The sequence below is a fragment of the Dromiciops gliroides genome, chromosome 5 (genome assembly GCF_019393635.1).
Source record: "Dromiciops gliroides isolate mDroGli1 chromosome 5, mDroGli1.pri, whole genome shotgun sequence".
Classification (NCBI taxonomy): domain Eukaryota; kingdom Metazoa; phylum Chordata; class Mammalia; order Microbiotheria; family Microbiotheriidae; genus Dromiciops; species Dromiciops gliroides.
The window spans coordinates 219953353-219964753 of record NC_057865.1 but is presented as its reverse complement, the minus strand read 5'-3'; the positions used below and the strand labels follow the sequence as shown (position 1 = coordinate 219964753).

The 11401-nt window shown below is 45.0% G+C and overlaps 1 protein-coding gene across 1 annotated transcript; it reads left to right on the top strand.

Annotated features, from left to right (window-relative positions):
* The first annotated feature begins 1905 nt into the window (after positions 1-1905).
* LOC122728419 (keratin, type II cytoskeletal 2 oral-like) lies at positions 1906-10491 on the top strand. The gene is made up of 9 exons (XM_043967034.1): positions 1906-2442; positions 2616-2836; positions 4469-4529; positions 5699-5794; positions 6647-6811; positions 8038-8163; positions 8710-8930; positions 9578-9612; positions 10241-10491. Exons 1-9 carry the CDS (start codon positions 1906-1908, stop codon positions 10489-10491), a joined length of 1713 nt encoding a protein of 570 aa, XP_043822969.1.
* Positions 10492-11401: the final 910 nt, after the last annotated feature.

Below are 11401 nucleotides of genomic sequence, written 5' to 3'. Positions count from 1 at the left end.
AAAACAGAAGTGAAGGGAGGATTTTTTCTTTTAAAGTTGATTTTGTGTTTATATGAACTTTTGAAAATATCATTCATAGAACAAAAATAATTTACTGAAAAAATTTCTCTACTTATAACAGCTAAAAACAGAAAGCATTTAAACAATGCTTTTAAGTTTGCAAAGTACTTCATATGTGTTAACTCATTTGATCCTCAACAGCCCTGTGAAGTAGCTGCTATGATTATCTTCATTTTACAGATGAGAAAACTGAGACACAGAGATTAAGTGACTTACTCAAGATTATACAGCTGTTAAGTGTTTGAGGCAAGAGTCAAACTCAGGTTTTTCTGACTCCAAGTCTCATGCTCTATCAGTTGTGTCACCTAGCTTTATAATTTATGTAACCTATTATATGTATATTCATATAGCACATTCTGTTTAAGAACTGGCATGTGATTACTTCTGGAATCATTAACCATATTGAGAATTTTAGATTTCACATTCAGAATCAAAACACTCCTTCTAAGATATAGTACTTTGCTAAAAAGTGCTTTCTTTAAAAAAAATCTGAATTTAGCAAACACTTTATAAAATGAACATTTTTAATATACATTGTAGATCAGGAGACAACTATATTTATGAAACTGTTAATGTCTATTATGTAGACTGACCTCCCTCTCTCCCTCCCTCTCTCTCTCCTTTCCTTTCCTTCCTTCCTTCCTTCCTTCCTTCCTTCCTTCCTTCCTTCCTTCCTTCCTTCCTTCCTTCCTTCCTTCCTTCCTTCCTTCCTTCCTTCCTTCCTTCCTTCCTTCCTTCCTTCCTTCCTTCCTTTCTTCCTTCCTTCCTTCCTTTCCTTCCCCACTGAACTGTGGTGAGTACTGATGATTTTCAGATGAACAGATTTCAATGGTGAATTCATTGAAATGACTACTTGGGGAAAGCATGGAGTACTCTGATCTACCAGTCCATAGCTATTCTCTCTTCCACTTGGAAAGGTGAAAAAAAAAGTCTTATTTGGTTCACTTTTGAATGTGTTATCTAGTTCTTTCTTTGGGGGATGGTATGCAAACTATGGAGTTGAATGAAAAAAAGATGCTAAACTTAGAGTCAGGAGATAAGGATTTGCATCCCAGCATTTACTGACTATATTGAGCCTGGCTAAGTTGCTACCCCTGTTGCACAGTGAGAAGTATTGGCTTTGGCATCAGAGGACCTGGGTTAACTTTGCTCCTTACCAGTTGTGTGCCCTTGCTCAAGTTTCTTAATCTCCCTGGGCTGCTGTTTTCTCCCCTGTAGCCATGGTGATCACAGAACTTGCACCAGATACCTCACAGTGTTGCGCATAGGAAAATGCTTTGTCAGCCATTGAGGTGAGATAGCAATGTAAACATTATTGATGTTTCCTGGGGGAGTAGTCTTAAGGAGGATTCTACTTTTTTCCTCCTCCCAGTTCTCAGAGCATCTCAAGTTCTCTTGTGAACCTGCTCTATCAGGTCAACGACTGAGTGATGGGAATAGACCAACCAGGTTCCTGAGGAAGGGAGTAAGACACAAGTCACCTAATTGAATCTGCCTCCTAAGGAGCTGATGCCTTGAGGCTCTAGGGTTGGGCCAGGTCCTGGCAATTAATAAGTTTACCCATCAAAGGGGAGCCTACAAATTTCAAGTTTGGTGGAGACAAACCAAAACTAATTGGGGGGGAAAAGGCACTCAGTTGGGGAGTTGGCGATGAGGGCAGTGGTGCACTTCTTATTTGAGCCATTGACTTATTTTGTCGGAAGAACAAAGCCCAGGAATGCTCCACGTTAATTCGCTGACTCTCTGGGGCCCTATATAAAGGGACTTTTCAGTCCGCTGTCTTAGTAGGTTCTTGCTCTTCCTTTGCTTCTCAACCCAACTGGTGTCTTCCTCCATCCTAAGGAAATGCTGAGTCATCAGTCCACTCGGTCATCCCAGGCCAGCAAGGGCTTCAGTGGATGCTCTGCCACAGTCTCTAGCCAGAGCCACACCAGCTCTAGGAGATCCAAATCAGTCTCCCGATCAGGAGGGATGAGCATGGCCACTGCCTGTGCCATGATGGGTGGAGGCTTTGGCAGCAGAAGCATGTATAACCTGGGAGGAAACAAGAAGATCTCTTGTAGTGTGGCTGGGCCCAGCTTCTGTGGTGGCCAGAGTGGTGGCTTTGGTGGAAAAGGAATGGGCAGCGGTTTTGGAGGAGGATCCTATAGCTTCGGAGGTAAAACTGGTGGCTTTGGAGGAGGATTCAGTGGTATCAGAGGTGGATCCAGTGGTCTTGGTTGTTCTGGGAGTTTTCCTCTTGGTATTCAAGAAGTGACCATCAATCAGAGTCTCCTGCAGCCCCTCAACGTGAAGCTTGACCCCCAGATTGGGGTGGTAAAGACCCAAGAAAAAGAGCAGATTAAAACCCTCAATAACAAATTTGCCACTTTCATCGACAAGGTGAGTATTCTCGCCCATGTATTGGTTTGGAAGTAGAGGATGATGGAGCCCACTTCTCTTGGATTTGGGCTCAAGAATGTCTTGAAAATTAACACTGTAGGTCTGGTGATCCCTGGGAGGCAGTGACTTGAGCTGGGGTTACCCAACCATTTTTTTTTCTTACTGGGTTATAGGTTCGGTTCTTGGAGCAACAGAACAAGGTCCTAGAGACCAAGTGGTGCTTCCTACAGCAGCAGACAGAGAGCTCCAGCTCCAGTTCCAATAACTTGCAGCCATTTTTTGAGTCCTACATCAACTGCCTCCAGTCCCACCTGGATGGACTGCTCAGGGAGAGAAGCAGCCTAGAGGGAGAACTGAATACTGTGCAGAACCTGGTGGAAGAATACAAGAAAAAGTGAGTGACACAGACAGCCAAAGGGACAGTCATCTGCTTCTGTAATTAAGGAAGTGCTCATGGCTCCCATCAAATGATGAATGAGACCTTAAAATGGGGCATACATTCTATCCTTATTTCCAAGCTCCTCGTAGGACTCAGGCTAGAAGCAAAGGAGGCTTTGATTTCAAATTCCCCTGGTGAAGTGGCATATTTTCAAGAACTAGCATGTGAGACAACTTGCTGGGGATGTTGTTAAAGACTGATGTTTCAGGGAGTGGTTGTTCTCTGTAATTTGTTAGGGCCCTTCCAACTCTAGGACGCCATGATTTCAAACTTCTTTCTGACATTGTATATTGGTTTCCTTGGGTGTACAATGTACCTCGAGTGGATAGAAGAGCATGCTTGGTATCAAGAAGACCTGGAATTAAGCTATACTTCTGACATACACTAGTGGTGGGAACATTTTACCATTAACTTCTAAGTACCCCCAGATAATTCTCTAAGAATGTACATTAGAGAAGTTACCAATCTGCCTCTGAAATCGGAGGTCTCTGGTCCAACCCTCCACCCTCCAAAATCTCAAACAAAATCCCACATGGTTCCCTCTCCTTGAAAAGAAGACTGCTACATCAGGGAGAAATAGAATTAGAGGAATGTGACTGAAATCCTCCCATCAGAGAATTCTCAGTCTGACAGAGGAGAAAAGCCCATGCTCATGACAGACACAGACAGTGGCGGTGGTTGACCTTGGGACACCTGGGCAGAGTTCTAAAATAGGTTAAGCTGGATAAAGAAAATAGAGTAAACTGAGTTGGTACCAGGAGTTTAATCTGGAAGCATTTGGGGTGAGGATGGTAGGTAGTGGTGGGAGGTACAAGGTGAGGCAGGTACAGTGGGAATTGGTAGGAGAGGAACAATGTAGACACAGTCCTTTCCTAATTCTATTTGGCTCAGGAGAATATTAAAAAATAAGTTTTCACTCCAAGAGCTCATAAGCATGAGGAGGAGGCAGTTGGGAGCACATGAGAAAAGAGAGGGAAGAAGAACCAGCCTGAACAAGGATATAGGCTAAAGGAAAATCCCGGAATGAGGGAATGGGCAAGCTTGTGCCTAAGTGTTTGGAGAGCAGATGTAAGAGGCATTAGAGGTCCTGTGGTGTGTATCAAATGAACTTTTAGGGGCCTGATGATTCAAAGAATCTGTTTCTAAGCCTGGTTTTGTCTGAATTACCCAGATAATAATCCTATACTTTTCATGTGTCAGGGGGTTGAAAGACAGACTTGAAAACCCAGCCCCAGGACATCGATGCAAGTGCTAGTATGGAAATTTCCTTGCCTAGTGTAAATACAACTCATGCAAAGCTTCACTGAGCTAAGTCTCTTCTCTCCTCTCCTTTCCCTCTTAACCTGTCCTCTCTTGTCCTTTCCTGTCCTATCCCGTATTCTCTCCCCTGTTGTCTTGTCCTGTCCTGTCCTGACCTGTCCTCTCTTCTCCTGAGCTATCCTTTCTTCTCTTTCATTGTCTTCTCCTCCCCTCTTTTCTTTCCTCTCCTTTTTTGTTGTCTCCTTTGTCCCCTTCTCTTTTCTCTCTTCCTTTATCCTTCCCTCTCCACTCCTTTCATTTCTCCACCCCTTTCCCTCTCTCCTGCAGGTATGAAGATGAGATTAATAAGCGAACCACAGCTGAGAATGATTTTGTGGTGCTGAAAAAGGTAAACTGGGCAAGGAGGCCAAAGAGGTCTGGGTTTGGTGGGGTGTGGTGGGGAACTGAAGGAAGGTGGGAATGTGACTAACGTTTTAGGGCTGGGATGGACCCAATGGGCAGAACTCAATAACTTTGACTCAAGGGGTAGATCTAATTCCCATAATGCCACAGGTGAAGCTTTTAGAATTAATTGTTTGCTCTGTTATGGTCTCTGGAAAGGACCAGAGGTTTCTCTAAAGTGGGGAGAAATGAAAACACTGAGGCTGGTCCTTCTAGTGCCTCAATCACTCACTCAGTCAACAAACATTTATTAAGAACCTACTATGCACCAGGCACTGTACTAATCCAGGATGCACATGCTTTGGATCAGGAATACCACCGCCTGGCACCATGATTCTGAATGGATTAATGTGAGCTACCCCTGGAGTATCCCTGGTCAAGCTCAGCATCTTCCACATTGCTTTGAGCTCTTCAGAATATAAGTCCCATTTATATTTATAATTGTAACTATGTGGTCTCAATTATATTTATAAATATTGTAACAGAAGAAATGATTGTGATATTCTTTGCAAAGGCTAATGGTTTCAAGACATTAGGACTTGAGATGTTTGGAACCAGATGATCTTGTAGTACAATGGAATAGTCACTGGTAGAGTCCAAGGACCTGAGTTCAAATCTCACCTCAGATACTACCTGTGTGGCCTTGGTCAAGTAAATAGTTTAACCTCTCTGGACATTAGGTTCTTCAACTGTAAAATGAAGGGCTGGAAGAGCTGGTCTCTGAAGTCCCTTCCAGCTCTCTATCTACGATCTCTAAGGTCCCTGAGAGTTCCGGCTTGACCACTTATGCCTCCTCAAATAAGTCATTCAATATCCTTGGAGCTTCACTTTCCTTATCAGTAAAAGTAAGGCAGGGCCGCTAGATGGCACAGTGGGTGGGGCACCGGCCCTGGAGTCAGGAGTACCTGAGTTCAAATCCGGCCTCAGACACTTAACACTTACTAGCTGTGTGACCCTGGGCAAGTCACTTAACCCCAATTGCCTCACTAAAAAAAAAAAAAAAAAAGTAGGGCAAAAAGACACATACTAACCCAACTAGCATGGCCTTGCTATGAGATCCAATCAAATAATATGTATAACACCCTAATAACACGGCTTTATGATGATCTCTCCTAGGATGTGGATTCTTCCTACATGACAAAAGTGGACCTGGAGGCCAAAGCGGAGAGCCTGTCAGATGAGATCAACTTCCTGAAGGCTCTCTATGAAGCTGTAAGGCTCCGTGCCCCTTCTGGAGGGTGGTACACCCTGGCACTGGGTGACTGGGTGGTAGAGTAGTTGAGGAATGCTTTCCCCATAAATTAGATGATGAACCATCCTCATTCTCAACTAAATCAGGGCTTGCAAGTCCCTTATAAAGATCCCTGGATGAAAAGAGTTGTCAGAGCTCTTCCCATATTTCCCCAACTTCTCCCCTTTATAAAATGGTGTAGTAGATCTGGGTTCAAGTTCTACTTGACACTGATGCGTTTTGCAAACCCAGAGGGGCTTTAGAAAGGTGAGATAAAATTACCCCCTTAGCCTATTTTTTTTGTCTTTCTTCACTCCATCTCCTGAGCTCTTCCTTCCCCCAACCAGAGCACCTACAGCCCAAACTCTTAGGGTCTCCCCAGGTAGAATTCTAGGTCAATCCCTCCTACAGTGATTAGGGGCCAGGCTGAGCACAGATCATTTCCCTGAGTTCTTAGCCAGATTGTCAGTAACCCCACTGGCTTCTTGGTTTCCTTTAAGATGACTGTTTGGCCTCCTTTTTGCCTCTGCTCCTTTGAGTTAAAACTTTGTTTTCCATCTGTGTTCTGTGCCCTGGCACATTCCTGCCAGGATGTGGTTCAAAATGTCCTGTAGGGGCAGCTAGGTGGCTCAGTGGATAGAGCACTGGCCCTGGAGTCAGGAGTACCTGAGTTCAAATCCAGCCTCAGACACTTAACACTTACTAGCTGTGTGACCCTGGGCAAGTCACTTAACCCCGATTGCCTCACTAAAAAACAAACAAACAAAAAAACCCCTTCAAAATGTCCTGTAAAGTTGGGCATGATAAGGGAACTGTCCCCTCTGTGTACACAGGAGTATGCCAAGGTGTTGTCAGAAACAAGTGACACATCTGTGATTGTCTCCATGGACAACAACCGAAACCTGGATCCGGACAGCATCATTGCCGAGGCCAAAGCTGTGTTTGAGGAGATGGCTCAAAAAAGCAAGATGGATGCTGAGGCCCTATACCAGACTAAGGTGAGCAAAGACCCCAAATTTGCTCAAGCACCACCAATTCTCTTTTCCAAGACCCATCTCCTCTTCAGACATCACTTATGTGGCTCCTTCTGCTCCCCTTTTCAGAAAACACTAGTAATTCAATTTTAGTAAAACATTTCACTGAAGTATGCAATCTCAGTGTTGGAAGGGACCTCAGAGGTCCACCTCTGAGAGGGGCTACCTCCCCCTAAACAAAATCTTCCCTACAAAATCCCTAACAAGATGGTATCCAGCCTCCATTGGAAGACATGGTGTGAAGGGAAACTTACTACCTCCTGAGGCTGGGTAGCTCTATTTGTGAGGGAGTTCCCTTATATGGAGCCAAAATTTACCTCTCTGCAATAGGGACCTTAAAGGTCATCGAGTCCAACTCTTTTATTTTTACAAATGATGAAACTGAAGTCCAGAGAAGTTAAGGTCATACAGGCCTTCAAGTAACAGAGTTGGGATTTGAACACAGGTCGTCTGAGTCCAAATCCCATACCCTTTGCACTGTACCAAACTTCCTGCTGCTCCTAGTTCTGTTGTATAGGACCAGCCTCTTCCTCTTCCACACAACAGTCTTGCAAATCCTTGGGGACAGTTAGCCTGCCCTCTCTAAATCTCAAGGATAACCTCCCCTTCCCTTCTCTGCCCTTTCCCTACCAAGTTCCTTCCATAGTTGAGTTTGGGCACGATCTTTTGTTCCTTCACTGTCCTCTGGGTGAGCTCCCATTTGTTATCATCCTTCTTAAAATGGGGCACCCAGGGCACAGTGCTTCACATGTGACCAAGCACAGCAGAAATACCATCTTCCTTGTTTTGGGTCCTGGGCTTTTATAAAGCACAAAGCCCTTGCTATGCCCTTTGTATTCAAAGCTGAAAATCAACAGAACCCACCTTCAAGGAGCTTATGATTTCATAGCATCAGCTTGGAGGGAACAGAATAGTTCTTAACCCTTCCCACCCCCAATTCCCGACCATTGGTGAATTTCCCTAGGAAATTTGGAGGTAAGGTTGGCAGAGGGAAGGGCAATGTCTCCAATTAGGGCTTTCAAGATCCATTGTTTTAGATCTTAAGGGGGTGAGTATGTGCCTGTTTTTGTGATTGTGACCTTCCCACTTCCAGCGTGGATATCTCTGGACCTCATCCAATCAGTTTCTTCCCTGCTTCTCTTTCTTCTTGTTTCTGAGTACTTGAAGCTAACTCTCCTTCCCCACTTCAGCTTGGGGAGCTGGAGATCACAGCTGGCAAGCATGGGGATGACCTGCGGAGCACCAAGAGTGAGATTGTTGAGCTCAACAGGATGATCCAGAGACTGCAGGCTCAGATAGAAAGTGTCAAGAAGCAGGTAGGAAGCAGCTCCTTCCAAGTCAGAGATTCAGATGCTTAAGTAGGTGTCCCTCTCTGACAGCCATGGGACCCCAGCCTGGACTCAGCAAGCTGGACAGATTTCCCCGGCCCCTGGGAAGAACTTTCAGAGGGAGGAGCCTTATGCTTGAGGGATAATCCATGTGATAGCCAGTGGGTATAGGGTTGGAGGGGAGCTTGGGTCCCCTGTTACTATTGCTCCCTTCCCTCCTGCCTTCAGTGTGGAACAATGTTCTTATAGCTTTACCAGGATAGGACAGAGTTTCTAGGACCTGGGCCCATGGATGCCTTTGCTTCTCCCTGAAAAGATGTACAAGGATAGTTTTTTAAATGGCCTCTGAAATATACACTCTGGTCAGCTGCCAACAGCTGGAATAGGCTGGTCCCCAATGACTATCCAGGCTGGTCCTGGGATGGTGGAGGGAGATTGTCCAACTACATAGACGACAGGTTCTTTCAGAGGGCAGAAACAAGGGAACAAGTGGGCTGCTGCAAGGACCTCACATTCCCTTCTCCCTCTCCAAAGAACACCAACCTGCAGACGGCCATTGCTGATGCTGAACAGCGTGGGGAACTTGCTCTCAAGGATGCCCAGGCCAAGCTGGCTGAGCTCAAGGAAGCCTTGCAGCAAGCTAAGGAGGACCTGGCCCACCTACTCCAGGAATACCAGGAGCTGATGAACATCAAGCTGGGCCTGGACATTGAGATTGCCACCTACAGGAAGCTCCTGGAAAGTGAGGAGTGCAGGTGAGATATCAGCAAAGGATGCTAGGTTGAAACTCAGCTTTGGAAAACAGTCATCTCTATTACCCACTTCCTGGATTGTCATCACAATAATAGCAGCTCATGTATACAAAATATTTTACAAAGTGTTTCCTCCTAGCAACCCTAAGAAGTAGGTATAAAGGGGCAGCTAGGTGGCGCAGTGGATAAAGCACCGGCCCTGGATTCAGGAGGACCTGAGTTCAAATCCAGCATCAGATAACTTGATACTTACATAGCTGTGTGACCCTGGGCAAGTCACTTAACCCTCACTGCCCCACCAAAAAAAAAAAAAGAAGTAGGTATAAAGTCAGTAAATATAAGAACTAGGATTTGGATCCAGGTCTTCTATCTCCATTTCTAAGGTTCTTTATATAAATACGTATTATTATATATGATGATATATGTAATATATTATTATATACAATATATAATAAATTATATGCAATACCTAACATATTATACTATGCTATGCATAATATATTATAATGTATGTATTATGTATATAATATACATTAATATACCACTTTGCCTCTTTCTGGTAAGTTTTAGGAGCCAAGTCTGGCCAGTATTTAGTTCTTCTCCCACTAAATTTTCTATTCTCCTGATATTTGCTTTCCTTTTCCAAACAGAATGTCTGGGGAGTGCCAAAACACTGTGTGTATTTGTAAGTATCTTACTCCCTTACTTTTGTTTAATTGAAATGTTATTCTCCTCCAGGCTGCATAGCTTTGCTACACAGCTAGTTCATCCACATATCCTTCCCTCAATGTTTTAATTTTTTAAGGCAGCTAAATTCCATCCTCAGGAGGAGGTTTGGAGTTTTGAAATGTCCAAAGGGAATCACAGCCTTTTGGTTGACTTCCCAAGTCACCCAGGGCAAGGTGTCATCTGAGGCCAACTCTGGATCTTCCCGAATCTCAGATAGGATTATACTTTCAAGATTCACCTGGAATTCTCCAACCTTGGTGTGGAGAGATTTGAAAGGGCTCTTCTCCCTTCCCATTTTTAGGAAATTTTTGATGACTAATCCCTTGTAAATGTAGTTCCCCTTATTCCTGTCCCCCAACCCTGATGTCTAGATTCAAGTCTGGTTGAGTCCATTTCTGTTTTTATCCTGGAGATGTGGCTGGGTTGCTGCTTCCTTTCTCAGATCTCAAAGGTCTGTTTCCTGTTTCCTATACCTCGGTCCCATGACTGCCCCCTCCCCAATGCTCATGACTATGGGGCTACTTTTCCAGCCAGCTAGGGGCCAGCTCGGGGCATGGGTGACTACTGATCTGTCCTCTCTGCAGCTGTGGTCAGCAACACTAGCACCAGCACTGCTTCTGGAGGCCATTCCAGTGGAGGCAGCAGAGGTGGACAGAGCACTGGAGGGAGCACCATTTCAGGCTCTGGTTCCAGCAACTGTGGAGGCCAGAACTCCCAGACTGGAAGCAGAAGAGTCACCATTGGCCAGAGTTCTGGAGGGAGTGGCAGCTCATCTTCAACCAGGATTGTCCAGACCACCATCAGCAGCGGCCAACGCTCCACAACCAAGTATTAAGGCTTATCCGCTGTCCTGGCTCCCTGCTCTCCTCCCTGTCCTGTGGATCAAGAGCAGAGTCTGAGAGATGAGTCTCCTTTGGGCTTAGAGCCATAATGCATCTCAGGATCTTGGTGGGCTAAGGCACAGGGGGGAGAGGTTGATCTGCATGTTTACTTGTTAGGGATGTTGCAGAAGAGATTTCTGTTTCATGTATGGATTGTGCTAGATGACCTCCCAGGTCCTCTCCAAATCCGAGGTTTCTGTGATATGAGTTGGGGTTCTCCCATTAGGATTCCGTCTCCACTTCCAATCCCAGCACAGTCCTGTGTCTTGAAGATGAGCCTTTGCCCTTTCTCTTCTTTATCTTTCTGTTCTTCAATAAACTGCTGCATGATATACTGCATCTTGGTTTTGTGTATGTTGTAGAAAAGAGGGCTTCACAGTGGTTTTCTAAGTAGGAGGGTGATACCCTGAAACTAGATCGATATACACAGGGGTTGGAAATAGGGAAGAGGCTGGAGGTACCTGAGCCTATATCAGATTAGGTGGAACCTCACGATCTTCCTGAATGAGCTGTGACCAGCATCCTTCCCTCTCAATGTGGAATGATGAGTCAGGATGGTGTACTTGAAATGTCAGGCATATCACAACCCTTAAATTGGTTCAATAGTCTTTTTCAGGGTTTCCCACATGGATCATTGTGATAAATTGGTGGCTTTATCACAGATCTGGAGGACTGATCCTTCTCCACCCTAGGCTCATAAGCAGTCAATCCTTTCCTGCTCACATCTTTCATTACCAGCACACTCCCTCCTTCCCTCACTCCTTCCCTCCATCTCTCCCTCTTTTATTCCTCAACCCACCCCATCCCACACACTCCACTGATGATCTCGAGTTTTGGCAGGGTATATAAGTTAGCCCACAATTT